Source organism: Canis aureus, chromosome 4, assembly GCF_053574225.1.
Source record: "Canis aureus isolate CA01 chromosome 4, VMU_Caureus_v.1.0, whole genome shotgun sequence".
NCBI classification, from domain to species: domain Eukaryota; kingdom Metazoa; phylum Chordata; class Mammalia; order Carnivora; family Canidae; genus Canis; species Canis aureus.
In genome coordinates, this window is record NC_135614.1 from 42,061,051 (window position 1) to 42,083,385 (window position 22,335).

At 39.6% G+C, this 22,335-nt stretch overlaps 1 protein-coding gene and 1 long non-coding RNA gene across 21 annotated transcripts in view; one reads left to right on the plus strand and one right to left on the minus strand.

The window, feature by feature from the left end:
- LOC144312630 (uncharacterized) overlaps positions 1 to 4,017 on the minus strand; it is a 60,158-nt gene extending 56,141 nt beyond the window's left edge. For all 11 annotated transcript variants that reach the window (XR_013378152.1, XR_013378151.1, XR_013378150.1 and 8 more), the window contains exons 1-2: positions 3,877 to 4,017; positions 2,773 to 3,038 (exon numbers count right to left, since the gene is read on the minus strand). This is a non-coding gene — a long non-coding RNA (uncharacterized LOC144312630). The remainder of the gene's footprint in view (positions 1 to 2,772; positions 3,039 to 3,876) is intronic.
- A 287-nt stretch (positions 4,018 to 4,304) lies between these two features.
- The window catches only part of FBXW11 (F-box and WD repeat domain containing 11), a 125,059-nt gene continuing 107,028 nt past the window's right edge, over positions 4,305 to 22,335 (plus strand). For 5 of the 10 annotated variants that reach the window (XM_077895540.1, XM_077895542.1, XM_077895544.1 and 2 more), the window contains exon 1: positions 4,305 to 4,516. In XM_077895540.1, the coding sequence (XP_077751666.1) occupies positions 4,472 to 4,516 (45 nt within the window). In that variant the 5' untranslated portion in view covers positions 4,305 to 4,471. Of the gene's footprint in view, positions 4,517 to 13,961; positions 14,124 to 22,335 lie in introns of all 10 variants that reach the window. The other 5 variants (XM_077895545.1, XM_077895549.1, XM_077895547.1 and 2 more) reach the window with 2 other exon arrangements.

Here is a 22,335-nt window from a genome sequence, read left to right on the forward strand (position 1 = left end):
CCAAAAAAATTTGATTAAAAAATGGGCAGGGGACCTGAATATCTTTTTTTCCACAGAAGATATACAGATGGTGAACAGACCCATGAAAAGATGCTCAACATCAATAATCATCAGGGAAATGCAAGTCAAAACCACAATGACATATCATCTGATACCTGTTAGAATGACTAATATCAAAAAGAGAGGAAATGACAAGTGTTGGTGAGGATGTGGAGAAAAAGGAACCCTTTTACACTTTTGATGGGAATGTAAATTTTGTAGGCACTGTGGAAAACAGTATTAAGGGTCATCAAAAAATTAAAAATAGAAATACCATAGGATCCAGTACTCCACTATTGGGTATTTACCCAAAGAAAATGGAAATATTAATCTGAAAAGATATATGCATTCCTATGTTTATTGTAGCATTTACAAAAGCCAAAATATGAAAGAAGCTTACAAGTCTATTGATAGAGGAATGGTAAAGGAGATGTGATATACATGTAAAATGGAATATTACTTAGCCATAACAAAGAAAGATCTTGCCATTTGGGACAATATGGATGGACCTAGAAGGTATTATGCTAAGTGGAATAAGTCAGAGAAAGATAAATATCATACATTTCATTTATATGCGGAATCTAAAAAACAAAAGAAACAAAAAGCTGAAAGAACTATTAACTAGTAATAGGGTATTAAGTACCAAGGGGTAAAGATAACTCTCAAGAATATAGAAACAGCCGTTACAGGGAGCAACCACCTCCTACTATCTTTAGGGCTGAGGCAGAGTATCCAAGGATGAAAGAAACTTGGAAGAGCCTTCCTACCCGACTGCTGTGAGATTCAGACCGCACTGGGGAGAGGGTAGTTATGGCTCATTGGATGGTTGAAGTTTGCTGAAGGGCTACAGGTGTGGCTGGCAAGCAGGAAACTGCCCACTGAAGTGTCACTGAATTCACTAGGATGTTACCCTCTGAATGTCCTAGCCACCTGTGTGTATGTTGGGGAGGGGTGTTATGGTTCTGCAAACCATTTGCTTCTGTATACCACAAAAGCAAGAAGTTAAGTGAAGTATACTAGAACTAAGAAGATAAGTTCCTTCATTTGCCTGTGTTCCTCTAGGGCTCTTTATTGACAAAGTTAAATGCTGTGCCAGCTGGCAGAGAAGAAACATTCACAGGGTCCTAGTTGGACTCCAGTATTTCGAAGTATGTAAAAGAATGTATTTGGAACTGAGAGGCTATAAATTGATAACAGGCACACATACGGTCTGAGGCACAAAAGTTAATGTATTTGATTATGAAGTGCTCTCCCAGACTCCCCTAGGTATGTTACACTATATATACAGTATGTGTACCATACTGTCTTTGTAAAATCTAAGCAATTCTGAATTCTGAATATGTTTCAGACCTCAGGGTTTCGGTTAAGGGACTGTGGACCTGAACAACCACTTTGTTGTTAGCGGGTCTTGTAAACCTCAGAGCACAGCTATCTGAAAAACTGGGGGGAAGTATGAGTCAAGGGCTTCTGCCTTTACTGACGACCAAATTCATCATTAGCTGGCTTGAAGCCTGAAGCAGTTAAAATACCCGAGAACCTGAGTTCTTGTTTGACATAAGTGACAAGCCTTGGCTCAGCTTGCCTCTCATATAGCTTGGGTAAGGCTTCTATCAATACATGACTTTTTAATACTACTGAGCCCCTGGAATCTGACCCAATAGGATTTTTTCCTCTTATGGTGGAGTATGGTTTTAATATAAGGACAGAAATCTTGAGTTATCTCCATTACAGTTCTAATGCCACAGGGTTGCAAACTCAAATTTCCTTATGGGTTAGGCACACAAATTAAATGAGTGGAGCATGCAGATAAAAGACAACAGGGAGCAATGGTGACAGTAGAAATCTATAGAGCATATGCTTCATATAAAGAAGGCAGTTGCTATGTAACCCCTGCATATTGTTGCCATGCATATCCAAAAATCTGGATAGTCTAATTTTTTAAGAGAAGACGGAAATTCAGACTTTAAAATGCAAAAATGTCAAATTTTAAATCATAAAAATGCTGTAAGATAAATATAAATATACATATTGGGAAATTCAGCTTATAACTCCTACCCTAACCTTATGTGCTAGGTCCTATGGCAAATGCTGGTACCTTAGATATCCTGGTTGGCTGTTACATTAGTAATCCCTAGTAAACCATGACCCTCTGTATTCACAACTCTGTATAGTTCCTTTCTACATTGACTCTGGGCTTGGCTGTATGACTTGCTTTGGCCAATGGGACATTACCAAGTGTGGTGTGCCAAAGGCATGATAATCATTTGCTCACTGGGACTTGTCTTCTTGGAAGCTAGTCACCACACAGAAGCTTGAATGATAAGACACCAGGTGAAGAAGAGAGGCCTCAGAGGATGAGAAGCCACTGTGATGAGCTTCCAGCTGACTACAGTCTCATGAGTAACCTTAACTTATACTATGTGGGCCCAGCTGTGTCCAGTCAACCCACACAATTGTAAAAATAAGCCACTGTTATTTTAAGCTACTAAGTCTTGGGTGTGGCTTGTTATGATACACTAAGTAACTGAAACAGGTCATTTATTCTAACTCCTGTTTCACTAATGAATGTCCCAAGGCCCAGACAGGGGAAGGGGCCTGGTGAAATTCAAACAGCAAATTAGTGGCAATAACTTTCCAATTCTGTGCTCTTTCTTCCTACTGCTTCTAGTTCTTTTGGTGGAAAGCGCCAGATAAGGACTATGAAACTTCAAATCCTACCGGTGTGGTACTTACACTACGTCCTCCAGGAGTACAAATTGCTGTAATCCTTAGAAATGGAAAAATTTCTAGGTCACTGAGTCCCTTCACTTCACAGGTGCAGAAAATTCCAAACAGTAGAGAAAGAGAAAAGCAGGCCCTGATATTTGGAAGCTGGCCTGGTACAATTATCCAGGCTGTAATGTTACTAGACGATAGATGGTCCTCTTAGGTAGGCCTTGGGTTCTCCTCTTGGAACATAATTTCACAGAACATAAACACCAGATGGGGCCATTCTCTGACTGTGGATAGATCAAAACAGAAACAAGATAATTTCTTAATTATATTTGAATGCAGATAAAAAAAATGAACAGTGTCCAAACCACCAAAAATGACCCAACATCCCCCATCCTGGTTAATGAGGAGGTTCCTGCTTCTTTAGCAATTACAGCTTCAGCCTCAATCTACTGTTCCCTCGGTCCAGGCATGAGATGCCCAATCACAGAATTACCCCTACTTCCTGACAGCATCTAATCCAGAGTAAAGCCTCATTTCCTTAAACCCTCTTCCAAATCACCTAACGACTCTTACTGAGCCGCCTAGGATTTCTCATGGCGGGTATTCTCCCTCCCTGCATCCAGTAATAAACTCAACTTGCTCAATCAGTATGTACGCGACGGTCTTCGGTTAGCGGATAGACCTGACAAAGTTCACACAGAGCTGAAGGCCGACTTCACTAAGAGTCTCCAGGTCTTCAGCTGCGGTCCTCCTTAGCGCCTACTCTTTTCCCACCACTAGAATTAAGCACCATGATAACAGAGTCCTTCCTCGTAATGTTCGGAGCTGACTTCAGACCTGGCAGAGTCCGAAAGTCTAAAAAATAATTATTTTCTGAAGAATGAGTAAGAGGGGCTCAGTATACACAGGTTCCCTTTCATCCCTCAGTCACTCCCACTTCGTGGTGCGTACAGACAACACCGCAGTTCATCGCCATAAACCCACTTTCCCCAACGACATTTCCGAACCTCTCACTTCTGGGTTGCCCATACTCTCAGAGCCCCTCCTTTGCCCGACGTTCCCTCGCTTGCTGGTCCCTCCTACACCCGAGCCCCAAGCCCTCCTAGTGCACCTGGAACCCACCTGTCTCCAACATCTGCCCCTAGCCATCGCTCGCTACCTAGGCGTAGACTGGGCACTGCGGCATCGACTGCGCATGTGCGGAAACCGGTCTCACAGGCAGGATCTCTGAAGAGTGAAGAGTTACCTCTGAGTTTCCGTCCCGGTCTGAGTCGCCGGAGGCTGCCAGGAAGTCAGGAGAAGCTAGCCGGAAGGAGAACCCGCGCGCAGGGCTTTCTGGGACATGTAGTCGCGGCATTCCCGAGGCCCTCTTTGGAGGGAGCCCTTAATTCTTTAGGTTTGCACGCCCCATGTTCACAGTCCAGTGCTACTTTCGGCTCAGAATTCAGCTTCGGGGTGCCAAGAGAGATTAGCCCGGTACTGACTTCTCGTTCCCACAGCGCTCTGCGGGGCCCCCGGCGCCTGCTGGGAGCTGTAGTCCTCGGTCTGCGTACTGCGTTCGCCGAGGGGGAGGGCGGAGCTGCCGGCGGCCCGGGCGGGCTGGCAGCTAGAGTGGGTAAGATAGCCGCCTCCGCCTCTGCCGCCTCCGCCGTCGCCTCCTCCGCCCGGGCCGTTCGCTGCTGCGCGGGGAGAGCGAGGCGGGGCCGCCGGGGCCGCCATGGAGCCCGACTCGGTGATTGAGGACAAGACCATCGAGCTCATGGTGAGTGAGGCCCGCTGGACCGTTCTTCCGTCCGGCCGGCCGCGGGCGGGCCTGCCCGCCTCAGCGTCCGGCGCGAGGCCGCCCTGGGCCTTCCCGGCTGCTTTGGCCCGGCCCTGGGTCCTGGCTTTCCCTGGCCTCGGGGCTGGCGCGTTTCCTCCGGATCCCTCGAGATCTCAGGCCGGACCTGGCCCGGCCACCTCCATACTCCTCGGTTCTCCTTCCTCCCTCTGTCCTATATCCGGGCCCATCTCTCGAAGGACCCTCGCTAGCTTATGCTGTGGCCTTAGCTCACGCTCGCTGTAGCATCTCATTCTCCTTCTCTTAGAAGGAGATTTCCCCGCTCTGTTTCTCCGGCGCAGGCCTGCACCTTTCTTGCAAGCCCCACTGAGGCCGAATGAAATGGTGGTGGGCGGGGGGGGGGGGGGGGGGATACGGAGGAGGTCGGTCAGGGCCTCGCTCTCCGCGTCCTAGTAGGGGCCTCAGCACCCTCTCCCCAGCGTAGGGCTGTGTGGATGCCGGGATAGGCCCTCCAGGGGTGGAGGTGGGAGGTCTGGGGTTTGAGGCTCTGACGGACAGGGGCCTCTTTCCCGGCCCCTGCGGTGTCCGGCTTCTCGGACAAAGGGTTTCCTACTCCGCGGTGAGGGATGTTTGCATAGCGAGGCCCCAGGTACTCTGGATTCCATCTCCCAGGAAAGAAAAACCGCAACTTGGTGTTTCCCAGCGTTGCTTTGGGAAAATGGGGGGGGGGGGGGAGTTTGTCCTCCTCACTGCCGCCAGTTCTTTCTTATTAAAAAAATAAAGAGAGAGAGAATCCTAGGCCCCTAGGGGAAGCGATCACTCTTCTATTACAGCCCACTGGTAGCCATACCAGACTCCCCGGCCCTAAGGACACCCCAGCCGCTTTCCATTTTACGACTTGGAGCCAGAAGGGGTTTTTAGAAACAGAACTACGAGAGAGTGGCTAGTAGAAGCGAAGAACTTGGTGCTCGGTAGATGATTTGGTGGAAGAAAAGAAACATGGCAGCTATTACCTGCCAATTTGAACATTGGGGAAATCAGCCCGGGCTCTGGAGAGTTGGGAGGAGGAAGTCTTTACCTCAGCCAGCGGACATGCCCAGGGTTTCTTCCTGTGGAAACCTTGACAGTTTCTTTGTATCTCTCCTACCACAGTAACAACCCCCTACCCCTGGGTTGAGAGGAAAGGTGAAAGAATCTACTTAACCCAGCAAAATGTTTTCCTAGCCAGATTTTCTCCAGTGTGAAAATGTTTATTGAGTCAGTGATTCCACTGGGTAGGGTCGGTGACATCAGAGCCACTTCCCTCATTTAATGCTATAAATAATAAATGGTGACACAAAGTCTGTTGGATAGCTAGCTGCATGGTTTCTGTGGATGATGGTATCTGGGGAGTTGAGATGCGTGTTTTAAAAATGGAAGTACAGTAGCATAAATACACCAGCCTAGTATTTGCTGTCCTTTGCATAATTCACAGAACTAGCCAGTATTCTTTAAAACTAGGGGGGAAAAAAAAAGCTTTGGTTGGTTCTGCTTTGTGTGCGCACACGTGTGCTTGCCTTTTAAAGGATGTTGTCACGTGTGAATTTCGATTTTCATTAAGTAATTTTTCCCTTTTAGTGTAATTTATCAAACTATTGTAGTGAAGGCTTTGATATTCTGGAAATTTTATAGGGGTTATTTTGGTAAAATATCTTATTGGAATTCCATATATAATATGTATTCTAATGGATGTACAGTATATGTCCTCACAACTGGAGGAGTACTTCATATTGAAAAACTGTAACTTGGTGCCTTTGAAATTGGCTGTTCTGTGCTCCTTCCATTTCCATTTAAAAAATAAAATGCCTTTATTTTCAAAAGAAATAGAAGAAATACAGTGTAATTAATTTAGTATTTTTGAATGGTAAAACAAAAAATCTCTGTCCTAAATTTATTTGTTTCTCATGCTCATGACTTTAAAAAAGTTTTTGATTATACATGATTTTACTTGTTTATGATCTGAAAAGGTATTTCAGCCTTTCAAGGACATTATAAACTGGGATTCTCAGAAAATTTAACAAAGATCAATTTTGAAATGACTTTTCATATTCAGATTTTGATATTCTTTCAAAGGGATACCAGTTAAGACTCTTCAGCAACCCTTTTCATAACCATATATGTATTTATCTTAGTATAGTAGATAGGACAGGTATTTAACAACTGATTTAGTAAATCCAGGATTGTATGTAGGAATGATAATGCCTTAAAATCTAATTGCATGTAGCTCCCTGTATTCACTGTAATTTAATTACAGTTTCCAGAACTAGGTTAAAAATACTTTTTATATTGGTTTCAAAATAACATGATTGAAAGAAAGGAATGGGTTAAACTGATGGTATGTTGAAAGCCTAAAGCATGAAATAGTTTTCGATTTTTATGAGTCAGCTTCAGTACTTAAATATTTGTGATTGTGGTGCCTGTACCAGTCTGGTACTTAATGGTTAACAGGATAATAACTTTCATTTGATACTCTAGAGAGTGCTCTAATATTAAAGACAGGAAACAGACTTTTTGGGCATCTCCAGTTTCTTAATCTTCATCCTTCCACTTCATTTGATTTGATTCTTTTTCTTTCTTTCTTTTTTTTTTTTTTTTACTTGTACTTTTTTTAGTTTACTAAGAAATAAAGCTGGTGCTAGCCTAATAATTCAATCTCCAAAATATACCCCTCCACCTGTCTTGTGATTCCTACCTCTGCCTCAGGCTTGGTCCATAAAGATTGCTTTTCCAATTGACCTACCTCATAGGGTTCATGGAGTCTTCAATATAGACTATAAACTCTTCTTTTTTTTTTTTTTTTTTAAAGATTTTATTTATTCATGAAGACACAGAGAGAGAGAGACAGAGACATAGGCAGAGAGAGAGATGCAGACTCCACACAGGGAGCCTGATGTGGGGCTCCATCCCGGGACTCCAGGATCATGCCCTGGGCCGAAGGCAGGCGCCTAACCGCTAAGCCACCCAGGCGTCCCTAGACTATAAACTCTTGACTGAGACAACTGAATTTATAATTGCTGATAGTAAATAATTTAACCACCAAATGACTTTTCTTGGCCTTATATTGGACCAGTATTGTACCTAGTTTGTGGGACTGTTTTTGAAATTTCCGACTTTGGTAAAATGAGCGTATTATTAACGAGGTAGAAAAGTAGTAATCCGGGATCCCTGGGTGGCGCAGCGGTTTAGCGCCTGCCTTTGGCCCAGGGGACGATCCTCGAGACCTGGGATTGAATCCCATGTCGGGCTCCCGGTGCATGGAGCCTGCTTCTCCCTCTGCCTATGTCTCTGTCTCTGTCTCTGTCTCTGACTATCATAAATAAATTAAAAAAAAAATAAAAAAAAAAGTAGTAATCCATTTGGAAGTATCCAAAGTTTATGAGGCTATGTCTAGTGTGATGGACCTCACTGGAAAGAATTAAAACTGCATTATGTGTCCTATGATGTTTACTAATGCTTGAGTTAGGAATAAGAGTTGATATTCGGGCCCTCATTACTAGAAAGCACTCACAGAACTGCTAGTTGGAAGAGAAAGATGGTAAGTTTTCCCTCTTAGAAGATAGCAGAAATTGATATTTGGAGTTAGGAAATGGAACCCTGCTTCCTCTATGGGTGTGAAGGCATGCCATGCCTACTTCCTTCCCCAAACACAAATTAATGGGCAGTTTATTCTCAATTGTTAGCTGTTGGATGGTTCCCCTCTTTGCCAAGTGACCTTAAGTGACTCATTTTCCTTTTGTTTTATCTCTAAGTGGCTGTATTACTTGTTGAATTTAGTAATACAGGTAAAATGTGTTGGACCTTCTTAAGAATGTAAGGTATCAATGCCTTTTCAGAGCTGTTAAAGTACAGGCAGGCTACATGGCCAAGGAGATGAAAGAAACTAAATGAAGTTTTGGAGGATGTTTCAATTTTTTCTTTTTGGATTTTTTCCTCTTCCTGTCATTGGTTTTCTAAGTGGAATAAGTGGATTTAGTGACTCTTTCAAGAAATTGGATCTTAGTTTGTCATTATCACTTATCCTTATATGCTCCTAACCATATGTTTTACCAAACGCAGATTAAATAGACAAAAGTTTTAAAAAAAATAGACAAAAGTTTAAATAGAGTCTGAATGAAATAAACCACGTATGTATTTATAGGCAGGCATTACCTGCCTCAGGAGGCTGTGGTTCAGGTATACCAATTTTTGCTCCTGGTTTGGAGTAGTTTAGATGTTCCTTCAGAATTGACGAGGACAAACATGATCCTGTGCAAATGTCTTGGTACCCCTGGCTCTTGACTGCTCTAATCTGAAAACAGCACAGGAAAATCACTAGGTCATTACATAGATTCACAGAGCAGCACAGCCAGCCACTTGACTTTTGAAAAACGTGGGTTGTTTGGACCTTCCTGGTCCATTTATACACTGTTTCTTTTTTTCTTTCTTTCTTCTTCTTCTTTTTTTTTATTTTACAGTATAGTACTGTCATGTATTTTCTCTTCTTTATAATTGTCTTAATATTTTCTTTAGCTTTATGTAAGAATACGATATATGATACATATGATATACAAAATGTGTGTTAATTACCTGTTTATGTTATTGATAAGGCTTCCAATCAAGAGTAGGCTATTAGCAGTTAAGTAAGTATTTGGGGAGTCAGAAGTTATATGCAGATTTTCTGTTACGCGTTTCAGTGCCCTTAATCTCCCATGTTGTTCAAGGGTCAACTGTATATCCTTCCGAGTAGTGCTGTTTGATCCTATGAATTTTGTACTCTGTGGTTCCTGGGTTCCACCTGGTGGTATTTATACTTTAAAGGAAAGAAAGCATTTCAAGTCATAGTAATTTCAGTTCCAGATTCTCTTCCAGCTTTTCTTCCCACATTCCTTACTTATTCTCTATTTCAGCCAAATGGCAGACCAAGGCTCTTCAGATTTTGCTCACATTATTATTATTTATTTATTTTTGTCAGCTCTGATATTAACCACGTCCATGTATTGAAGGCTACTGATATTTACTGGAGGGACCTAATAGTTGGCTCTCTGACCCAATTTGGGTCAAACAAACCAATTTGTTTGGGTCAAATCTCAGCAATTCTCTCTTCTACCTGTACTGAGAAAGTCCTGTCTACTCAAAACAATTTAGATGCCATCTCTTTTGATGTCAGTTTACATTATGGTGGCACATACTGTTTTGTTTTTAGAGCACTGCCTACATGATGTTCACCGTTAAATGAATGAATTCTGGCACCTTGTGTTTATCTTGTGGCACTTAGCATATTCTAGGTTTGTATTATGGTTTCCTGTTTGTGTCCCCTATTAAGTGATAAACTCACAGTGCCCTGTTATAGTATGCGTTCAGTAAGTATTGATGAATTTTCCTGTCGATTGTTGATGTGCATTATTGCTGTCTGTATGATAATTCTCACCTGTAGTAATGATTCTTATCATAATCTATTCCTAACTCTTATGGGACTTATTATTCCCCTTCTGTGTATCATAAAATCTTGTGATCATGTCTAAATTTCCCTTCCAGAGGCTACATTGTCTTTTGAATCCTTCATAATGCTTAGCACCTGGGTGTGCAGTAGATACATTGATTTAAATTAATGTGAGGGTTTTTTTTTTCATGATGTGAAATGTTTGTAATGTTTTCCTATTGATAACTTTAAGATAAAGGCGAAGATGACTAAAGGAAAAAGACTGATAAGGCAGAAGAGGAGGGTGGTGTGTGATAAACAGACATCCGTAGACATTTAAAAACCATTATTTACAGACTTTACACGATTTACATACATCTCAGAGAGTGGTTGATACAAGGTATTGAGGAGACTAAATTCCTTTTCTATATGTGGATGTGAACTCACTGGAGTCGGTAAATTCTGAGGATTCTATGACCTTAGAAAAGCATGCTTTAGCAGCAAGGGTATAGGCCTTATAGAGAAGCACCTAAGTTTGTATATTAGCTCTGTCACCTACTGGCTGTGTGACCTTAAGAAAGTTAACCTTTCTGTGCTATGATTTCATTATCAGTAAAAATAAGAAAATGTAGGTTTTGCTCCAAGTTGTTGGGGGGGGGGGCGGGGATAATGGGGAGAGTCGTATTTGAAAGGGACCTTGCAGATGCTTGTCTCAGCAACTGCTTGCCGTACTAACTTCCCCACAACTACAGGGACTGGGTTCTGTGAAGCACAGTCAAGGCAGATGATGTTTTAATGGTTTAATCACCCCCCCCCCCCCCAGCTTAGTTGTGCATGTATTTATTTGTGAGGCTCTACAGAGGCCTGACATTGAGATGCTTTTAGCAGTCTGTTTAATGAGCTATCTTTAGGGGAAATGATGAAATCATACAGAATCAGTATTGGAAACTTGGGAAGTGGAAGTAGTATTAAAATTACTAAGAATTGCCAATTAGGCATAATTAGACCTGTACTCTACCTACAGAGAGAACCCACTCAACTCTGTTTTAGGTATGCTGGTAGTACAGGACTGGTGATTAGTTCATATTAACATTGAGCATTGTGATTTATGATTGATTGATTTAATTTTGATGAGGAAATTAAGATTTTTGGAGTTCTTGTTTCAGTGAAACTGATGATTTTGACCTTTAACAGAATAAGCAGTGAGTATTATACAAATTTCCTCCTGAGCTGTATTGTTCATTGAATTAGTTGACAAAGGGGGAAAAAACCTGTCGGTCAAGAATGTGCTTGTTACCCTCAGTTAAGTTTCTGTTGATCACAATTGCCTAACAGGAAGTTTGTCTTTGTAGGCAAATGAGAGACAAACCAGGAAGACCTGACAATCCAGTAGGTTATCTCTAATCTGGATCTTATTTTTGTTTTCACAAAATTCAAAGATTGCAGAATTCTGTGATGTCAACAGGAAGCATTTTTAGGATACTCCCGCTCTTGGTTAGTTCATAGACTGGAAAGCTGTGAAGTAGAAGCAGTGGGATATTAGTATGTAAGATGAAAAAAAAAAGTCTGTGAGTAGAGAGATGGGTAAATACAATAATATAATGAATATAGGAAACCATTCTAATAGCTTGCCTCAGATCCACAGAAGAAAAATTAAGTGAGAGCTTTACTACTGAGAAAAAGGAATTTGAGTCATTTTATTTTTTATTTTTTTAAGAGTTAAATTGAGAACACTTAACCAGTTTTGGGCACTAAAAATAAATATATTTTGGTTCTCCTAAATGATTACTTGGGAGACTCAAAGAGAAGGGAGCAGAGGAGAGGAAGAACTCAGTACTTACACTCCTGGCCTGGCTTCTATTAATCTTTGCAGCCCTAGCATAAGGCCTGGTGCCAATTAGGCATTTAGTAAATATTTGAAGGGAAAAGAAGAAAATTAACACAGGAATACAGGAAAAGACTTGATGATTCAAGAAGTTCAGAAAGGAGTCCATTTGTCAGATTGTGGTTGTGTTTTGCTATAATTGTTCAACATTTTGGTTATAGCAGTAAGTTATACTTTGAAAAGCAGAATATATTCTTTTAGCAATTAGCTACTAGCCATAGCTCACTAGCTGCTCTTATCAAAATTGGGTTTCCAGTTTATTCTTGGGCTCCAGGGTAGTATCACTTAGTGGGAGAAGCTTGAGCACTTATCTTTGCTGGAGCTTTCACTTATGTGAGCTCTTTTAAGTTGTGAATATTAGGATACTTCCATATGGTTGTTATGGTGAGGCTAATTATAGACTGGTATTTCAGTCATTCTCGTTGCTTTGCCTACAATATGATAAACCAGAACTTCTTTAGTCATTGCCTGTGGATTATTTATTTATTTATTTATTTTGAAAAGACTCTATTTATTTATTCATGAGAGAGAAGGGGGGTGGTGGCAGAGACACAGGCAGAGGGAGAAGCAGGCTCCATGCAGGGAGCCCTTTGTGGGACTCATCCCAGGACCCCAGGACCACGCCCTGAGCCAAGGCAGACGTTCAACCTGCTGAGCCACCCAGGCGTCCCAGCCTGTGGACTATTTATTGACAAATCTTGGAATTTAAAAATTCCTCAGTTTCACCTGGATTTGAAATTCTTTGTCACACAATCTTTTCTGCTAAACGCAAAGACTTACTTGGACAACATTATGTATTTTACCATTAATATTGTGAGCCTCAGAATTGCATGCCTCTGTTAAAGCAATGCTTTTTTAAGTGCCAAGATATGGAGAGTTAGCCCTTTCAGGATGACTTTAACTGGTTCAGTTGTATTTTAGTACAGCTAGGCTGAAATATTTATTCTTTGGTATTTTTGTACTTCTCCATTCTGACGTTAATTAACTCAGGACCTTTGAGAGTAAAGCTCGGTCTCTTCTGCCTCAGGAATATCATGGCCTTTCTGATCCTTAGACTTGGCAGGCTGCAGTGTTCGGTGGAAAGGGCATGGTCTCTACCATTTAGTAGATGTGGGATTTTGGGCAAATTATTTCTTCTCATTTTTTTGAGAATTAAATATGAATGACTAATGTAAAGGGCCTGGCCCATTAATAGCCCTTAAATAAAGGTAGGTATTATAATTACTGCAGGAACATTTTGGCAATAGGGTGGCAATTGAGGAAATAGGAAATTCATGTGCAGGTAACTTAACAGTCTTTTGACTGATTTTTAAAGTTTTTATCTGTATTACCCTGTTGAATACTTTTTCTCTCCCTTATATTTTGTTTATATATTTGCAGCCTAATGGAAAAGTTGGTATGGTAGTAAAAGAACGTTGATATAATGTGTGGAATAGATTTATGTATTTAAAGGTGTCATGTAGTAAATTTTTATTAGTGTTTTTTATAATTTTCCTTAGTTTACCCAATGACTGGCCATTGTGGGGGATCGAATCAGAGGTTCATGCTTAAAATTATGCCATGTGTTTTTAAAATGTCCTATCTTTCAGGTGAGGGTTGAAGATTTGGGTAATGTGTAGATTTGATGTCTTATATGTAGCCAACTAAAAGATTTCTTGTTAGGTGCCTAAATATCTTTATTGGGAGATATCTGTGAGCCCTCCCATATCATTAATTTTGGCTGACAAATTTTTTGTAATGGTGGAGGAGTGGTTTTAGAAAATGGATAAGGAAGTTCATTGTAGCTGAATGGTCTGGGACAATTTATGTGGATAATAGAGTAAATTTTTAGCTGCACTCATTTGGAATTGCATATTTATCATGAGTAAAAATTAATATTAGGGATGTTTCCTTCTTTGCCATGTAGAATTTCTTATCCTTCTGTAAGCTTAGAGGTGAGGAATGCTGCTGTGGAACTTTATACCAAATAGCTGACTCAGGGGTTGTAACTTTTCTTCTGTGCCTCAGATCCACCACTCCATTGGCCCTTCCTTCCATTTCTTGGTGGCTGTCCTTTGCCGCTGGTGCCATGGTGGGTGCATGGATTGCTTTCTGTCTTCCAACAGTTACCGAAGTGCATGTTTGGGATTTTATTGAAGAAAGCTGGATACAGTAAACGGAAAGCATCTTGGAAGCTGCTTGACTGCTGTCTTTTCTCAGACTAGTCTGAAAGGGAATACTCCCATTCATTCTGGATTGGTGGATCTGAAGTACAAAATATTGTCCAGGTAAGCAATTACCCTGTATTATTTTGTTATGTGGAACTCAACTCACTGAAAGAAACTTAAAACACACAATTTCTCTACTTTGTTCCATTGACAGAGAAAGGAAGAAATGTTAGATAGCTAGATAGAGTGTTCATGTTTGGGATGGATTGGTGCAGGTGTCTGTGGCAGAATTGCTAGAAGACACTTTGTTTTAGTGTAAGAAGTGCAGTTACTTTTATCGTAGGCCCAAATGTCAAACAGACAAGGAATACAGTAAAAAAGGGAAATTTGGGGAATAGCTTGTAAAATATGGAAAACAGGTGATAATTTCCAGGTATTATCTCATGATTTATAGCTCATACCTGGTCACAGTAGTTCTTGTAGTTACTGTGTAAAGTAGTGGTGTTTTATTCTTGAGACTCTTAGAGGGTCTTCTCAGGAAGATTTACTAACTGTAGGATCTATTTATTGAGCATCTGTTAGGTGCCAGGCACTGTTAAAGGCTCTTTACATATATTTCTTACTCAATTGGCACATGCTTTACCTTATATTTTATAGTTAGTGAAATGAAGCGCATAAGCATTGAGTCAGTGCAAATTGCCCGGGGTCATACAGCTAGTAAATGGCAAAGCCAAGCTTTAGGCTTGGTCTTTGTTTCCAAAGTTCTGGCTCTTTCCATGTGACTGGATATGTTGAAGTTTGTACTTCAGCTTCTGGATTTTCAAATTGTGCATCTGCAAGAGCAAGGTGTGGTTTTCTGTAATGGGTTTCCACTTGGAAAACACATGATAGATCATTGTTTGGCATAGTATTTTAATTATATCTGGTGCTCTTTCTGCTTGATGAAGAAATTAGAAGATCTTCAGTCAATTCATCAAGTGAATATAAAGGTAATTTAGGGAGTCTAAGAGAGGCAATGCATTTAAATGTCAAAACATGGTTTATACAGGGAAGTATCATTTGCTCTAGTGAACTCGAACCTGTATCTTCTCAGTTCCTCCTTAGTTTTTATTGGTTATTTAAACAGCTCAGTAGCTTATTATGTGGACATTTTTGACCTGTGGTTTGTCAGCCTTACAAGTAAGACATTATTTGGCAACTATCTTGAAAACATGACTTTTTTTGGTATTTAATATTTTTTCTATATTATTCATTTCCTTTTATCTTAAAAAATGTCTTTTTGCCATAGACTGATATCCTGGCTTTGTGATCCTTGTTGTAGTTTAATTCCGTTATTTTTGCTAATGTTTCTCCTAAGTGAGCATTTTCCACCCTTGTCATCTGAAGAGCTGTGAGGGTGGTGGTGGTGGTAGTGGTAGTAATAGAAATAATAGCAGTTAACGCTTAGTGGGCACTTACTCTGTATTGAGCACAATCATAAGTGCTTTATATATATAAACTTTTTATATTCATAGTAACCCAATGAGGTAGGTACCATTATTTCTTTACTGATTAGGAAACTGAATGATAGAGTAATTAAATAACATGTCCAAGGTTGCATGTCTAGTAAGAGACAAAGATGAGGTATGCATCCAGGCCACCTAGCTTCAGAGAATGTGCTTCTGAAGTCCATGCTGTATTGTCTCTAGTATTTAGTGTCATCCAGTGATTAAAAAGAGGGGTGGAAATCCTGAGGGCTAAAACTGAAATCACTGTAAAGGAAAAGGAAACAATTGTCAAGTCTCTACTTATGATCTTTGTCAGAAAGCAGTCCAGATCTCAGTTCTGTGTTAGCCATCCAAGGCTATCGGGCTGTTTCAAGAGGATTCACTGTAGGGTTTGGTTTGTTGGAGCCTATCTTTCAGAACAGTGCTGCCTAGTAGAACTTTCTACGGTAATGGAAATGTTCAGTGTCGCTGTTCAATATGGTGTAGTCACTTGTCACATGTGGCTATTTTGAAATGTGACTCTGTAACTGAGGACCTGAATTTTAAATTTTGTTTAATTTAAATTTAAATTTAAATAGCCACAGGCAGTTTTAGAATTTACCATCATCCTAGGTCTGGTCATTGGTTTAAAACTCTTACAAATCTCATCTGGTTAACATGCTCAAAGCAGCTTCTTATCCCAGGTGTAGACCAATATTAACCAGCAGTGCGAGACTGATGTGTAAAGCCAGAATTCAAGTTTACTAGTTTATAATGACATGTGCATATTGGTATGATTAATATAAACTTTTTTGATAGGTAGTTTTGCTTACTAGTTCCTAATACCAGTTTAAATTTTACAAATAAGAAATAGTCACAGGGACCTGAAGACTCAAGCTAAATGCCTGGAATATTGTTTTTATGTGTATAGGCTTGACCTCCCAGGTCAGATCATAGTCAGGTGGCTTACTTAGCCTGGACTCAACTGGAAAAGTGAGATACTTGCTGGACTGGGACTGAGACAGCCTCATTCAGCTTACGTTAAGGATGGGTGGTTTTTCCCTATGGCAGACCTTTCCTTCACCTTCTCTCCTTGCTTTTACTTCCAAAAACATTTTCTAATTAAGGTACTCATTTTTAGACCAGTTAGTACATTCAGCTTGAATGCACTCTTGACTTTATAGGTCTGGGAAGCCCTTAGTTTTCCTTTGGAAAACTGAAGGAAATAAATGCCTTAATCGTTGCTGTGATCCATTTTGTATTCATTTTTGACTCTGAGAAAGACTGTTTTTTTTGCTTCCCTGTAGCCTCTTTTGACCAAAACAGATATATTAGCTTATTTAATTTGGTCATATAGTGTAGGGTGGAATAAGAACATACTCATAAAAAATAAACTAGGTGGTACATTATCTTTGCATTTTATCATGTTATTAAATTAGCTTGTTTTTAGCCTGCTATACACCATTACTTTGAGACTTGTTCTTGTTCCTTCTGTTCTGAAAGAAGAGTGACATAACTGAATTTATATTTAAGAAGTTAATTTTTCAGGTGTGTGCAAGATGGATTGAAGAGACTAAAGGCAGGGAGACCAGTTAGTTCAAGTGAGCAATGAGGAAGGCAAACCAAAGCATTGACAGTGGGCATGATGAAGGTAGGGTGGACTTAAAAAAGATGTAGATGGTAGGATCTCCAGAACTTGGGGATTGGTTATTGGAGTAGGTGATCGTTGGAATATAGTATGAATTTTAGATTTTTGCCTTGGGTACCGGAATGCATGTTTACTGTCTTCCAAGATAAGGAATACTAAAAGAAGAGCAGAGAGGGCATGGGAGGTGAGGAGGGCAAAAGGAATGAATTTAATTTATAATGAATTTGAGCTGCGTATCAGTGAATCCTCCAAGAGAAGTATCTAGTGGGAATATGATCATCAGAGCAGGATGAGAAAGATTTGGGAATTTTTATTTTGCTTCAGTGATAGCTCACTTTATTCAGTAGAATTATAAGATTTCTTAGAATGTAGATTGAAGAATCTCTGTATTAGTATATGGGAATGCTAACATAAAGAAATGGGCTATAACTAAGTTCAGATGACCTTATGAAATCATATGTGATATTGATCAAGCAGTTACCACTCTCCTTTTCATCTGAACCTGGGTATTCTGTTACAGTATGTTCCCAGTCTGCAGGTCAGCCCATTATGTTTGGGTTGTATTTTTCTTTTTTCATTGTAATGGTTTGTTTAATTAATGGAGATACGATTTTTGGAATGTGTTTTTTAAAACTTTAGGTTTTCACTATGTGTCTTATGTGCATTTATACAAATTAAGTTCCATGTATTTGGTGACAAAAGCAAAGGGGAAAATAACCAGTGAAAGTTCTGGATCAAGAGTGACATGAGAAATGAAAATTTGCTCTTCTCTCAGCCTGTCTGAATTCCTAAATGCTTCTCATCTAGCTGTGATGAGTGTGATTATGGTATTTTAAAGACACACATTTTTAACATCACAACAGGAGGCCTAAGGACAAGCCAGCTATTTTGTACACTAGTCAGTTGAAGAAACAGTGAAACTGTTGAAGTGGAGTGAAAATTAGCTGTGTTGGAATTCTTGAGATGGTGTGTCTGTCAGTCTAGTGTGGCATGTATTTAAGGGATTTGTGGGTTTATTTTTATTTTTATTTTTATTTAAGGGATTGTAAGGCAGATGTTTACTGTATGGTATCTTCACCTTATACACTGACTACAGGCCCTAATTCCCAGATGATCTCTAACTGCATGGTTTTGGTAATGAAAGCATGGAGATATGAAGAGTTCTTTATAGCTGTAGTAAATCAGTACTTAACAAAAAGGTTTTTAGGATATGTTATATATATGTATGCTACAAGATTCATAAAGTACAAAAAGGAGTAGACATTAAAAAAAGTCTCCCATTCTCTCTGGCTCTAGCTATTGAACATACTTTACATAGCTTTCATATGTATGTGTGTGTGCTATACCAATTCTTCTACACCTTGAATTTTTTTAGTGTAAAGTATGACATGATCATCTTTCATATCAGTTCCCAGAAAGCTCCCATATTTTTTGAAGAGATAATCTAAAAGATGTATGTTGATTTATTGTACGTGCTATAGTTTGTCAAATATAATTTTGATACGCATAGGCTATTTCCAGTCCTTTGCTGTTACATATAATGCTATAAAGAATAACTTAGTGTATATGTCACTTCATGTATGGAGGAGTATATCTTCAGGACAGATTCCTAGAAGTAAGGTTCACTAGATAGATGCTTTTAAAAATCTGATAGACATTGTGGCATTGCCCTCCAGTTACACTGCAACAGTATGTACTCTCACAGGCTTTGCTTGAGGAGGATTCTTTTTTTCCTGATACTCTGATGGTGTCATGTGGATTTCAAGCTAATTGCTTTTTAAAATTGTTCTTCTGTCCCCCCCCCTTCCCTATAACTTTATATCATGAAAAATTTTGTATATATAGAAGAGTTGTGGAAAAAACAGTACAACAAACACATGTATAGTCTTTCTATTTAGACTCAACAGTTAAAGTTTTGCCAGATTTATGTCATTTCTCTGCTCCCTGCTTCCATTCCTCCTTCCTTCCCCTTGCCACTTTCCTCCCTTCCTTCTTCCTCCACTCTTTCTTTCTCATCTCTTCCTGTTCTTTTCCTCAAATACATATCCTTTGTGGTTAAAAATTTTGATTGAAAGTTGCAGATGTGATCCTACTCCCTCCTAAACATTCCAGCACCTGTCTCCTAAGAATAAGGATAGTCTCTCTCTCTCTCTCCCTGAAACCACATACACAAATACACAGAACCATGTACATATAGATATATATCCATATATAACCACATATTATAGTCCTTTATATTTCATGCATATATAAAACCACAATACTATTTTTCTAAGAAAATGAAAGTAGTTCCATAATGTAATAGATATTCAGATAGATTTTCCTAATTGTCCCAAGAATATCTTTTCTAGCATGCCACCCCCCCTTTTGTTTTGAATGAGAGGATTCAAACAGAATACACACTTTGTGTTTTTTTTTTTTTTTAAGATTTTATTTATTTATTCATGAGAGACACAGAGAGAGAGAGAGAGAGGCAGAGACACAGGCAGAGGGAGAAGCAGGCTCCATGCAGGGAGCCCGATGTGGGACTCGATCCTGGGTTTTCAGAATCACACCGTGGGCTGAAGATGGCACTAAACCGCTGAGTCACTCGGGCTGCCCCAGAATACACCCTTTGTATTTGGTTATTATATCTCTTTAATTTCTTTTCATTTGGAACATTCCTTCTGCCCTTTTCCCTCTGCTGGCATTGATTATTTTTGGAGAGTCCAGCTCAGTTGTCCTGTAGGATGTGCAACATTTTCATTTGTTTATTTTCCTCATGATGTGATTTAACTTGTTTCTCTAGCTACTGTACTTCCTGTAAACTGGAAGTTAGGTGAGAGGCTTGATTGCAAGCAGGTCAAACATTTGACAAGAATGCTTCATCATAGGTGAAGTGTCTTTGCATTGAGTCATGTTGGGAGGCATGATGACAGGTTATCCCATTATGAGCTATGCTAAATTGGATCCCTTGGCTAAGGTGGCAATAGCCAGGTCTCTCCTTTATAAAGGTACAGTTTTAACCTCTGCTATTAGAAAGGAATTTATGGGACAGTATTTTGGCACCTTGTAAATATTCTGTTCCATTATAAGATTTCATCCAGTGGTTTCAGAATCTTGATCCTGAAGTCAGTTATTACAATAAGAGTTACAAAATTGTGGTTTTCTATCATTCTGTTTACATTTTTTTTTTTTGATTTTCAAAATCTAAGGGACCATATTGGTGTCTAATGGTGATCAAGTTGAGATACCAATTGTTATGTAAATAGGCAGGTAAATAACTTCATTATTAAGCATATACTTAAATGGATACGCTTTGGTTATGTGGGGAGTACAAGAACAGAATCAGATACGCACCCTGCTTCCAGAAGCTTAGTCTTTTACATAAAAAACTATAGTATAGAAAATTGGTAGGGATCATGAGAGATAGACATACAATGTTTTACTCTCCCTTTGAGGCCTGAGCAGAAATTAGTCATAAATGTGGGTGTTTTGGGGGAGAGGAGGGCTTTCATAGTAAAGGTAAATGAGTGAATGATGGCTGGCAGGCAGGCAATGGTGTATAGTGACTATCGGGCAGGACAATTAGGTAGTTCTGTGGATATTAGAGTATAACTTGTGTGGTTAGATTGAGGTAGATAAATTTGCAAAGATAGATTATAACCAAATCTTGGATTTTATACTTTAGGTCATAAGTAATGAACTAGTAGCCTGTGGATCGAGCTTCACAGATATATTTTATTTGGTCTGCACAGATTTAAAAAATTGAAATGTAGTCTTGTGTCTGGGTGGCTCAGTTGGTTAAGACACCTGGGTGGCTCAGTTGGGTAAGCATCTGCCTTGGCTGGGGTCATGATCCCAAGGTTCTGGGATCCAGCCCTGTGGCAAGTTTGCTGCTCAGCAGGGTTGGGGTGTGTGTGGGTGGGATGGGGAAAGTGGGGTCTGCTTATCCCTCTCCCTCTGCCCCTTCCCCTGATGACTTACTCTCTCTTTCTCAAATAAAATCTAAAAAAAATATTGAGATATCTCTTATCAAAACACTAATTTCTGGTTTGTCTGAAAATTGGAACTGAGGAGTGGCTGCCTTTTAGAGTCAAAGTTTGTGCTTTCATGGTTGGTCCCTATAGCCCCTGTAAATCAGTCTTTATCTGTTTAGCCCTTAAAAGCTTCTGAGCTTGTATGATCCTGCAGGATTGAAGGAGCGGTGTGAGGGTGGTAGATGTGATTTTAGAAGAGAGATGACTGAAAGCTTGAGCAAGATCTGTGCTTTAGAAGGATCACTCTGGCAATCAGTTTGGTGGATGTATTGGAGCAGGGAGACCAATCTGTAGACTGTTGGATTATTCCAGGGAAATACAACATGGTAACAGATAGTGCAAAGAGGAGAAAATGAGACATTTTAAAATGTAGAGTGGTTAGATTGTATTGATAGATAAGAGTATGTGTGAGTATGTATTGACAAGAATGTAAATCAAACTATTAAAACATGAAGTCCTGTTTTTAAAAAAGCTTTGCATTTATAAGTTGGTTTCTGGAAGTTAACCACATGTTTTCATGATCTATTGGTTAATTTTGGAAGACAGTAGTAATTGTTTCTTGCATTGTCACTGTGTAAAGTTCAGTTTTGTAATATGCCAATAGCATGTTTTGTCAAAAAAATCTGACTCTGACCTGGCTTTATTTCTGAAACTTGTGTATGAAGTGAATATACTGTGATCTTTTCTTATCATCTTCCGTATAATTATGGAGCTAAATTTCTAGACAAAATATTAGCGCTATATACTTTTTAGAGAGTTGACTGCTTGTATTTAATTTTTCCCACAATCTCTGAAAGAAGTTAATCCAAAGGTTAATAAGTTGACATGGGACTGCCTTATGCTTAAAATCACACTTATATTAAAACTTTACATCTGTGTTGTTAAAAGTATTTTGGATGTCTTCCCTGTCTGATTGGGGCATGACTTGATCCAGTTCCATTGCCATTGCCATTACTCTGGATATTTAGTAGCACCACCAGCTCAGGCAGTCTTAGGGAGATAGATGTGGAGAGCATGTAAGTGACAAGACTGGGAGTGAGAGTGACTCACACTGACAGAAACCTTATCTGGATTCTGTGTAATAAATTTCAGCCTAAAGGATGAACAAAGATTGGTTTAAAGGGCAAAGTTTTTTTTTTTTTTTTTTTTGTAACTTACATATAGTGTGGAACACAAATCCAAAGTGTACAGCTGAATGA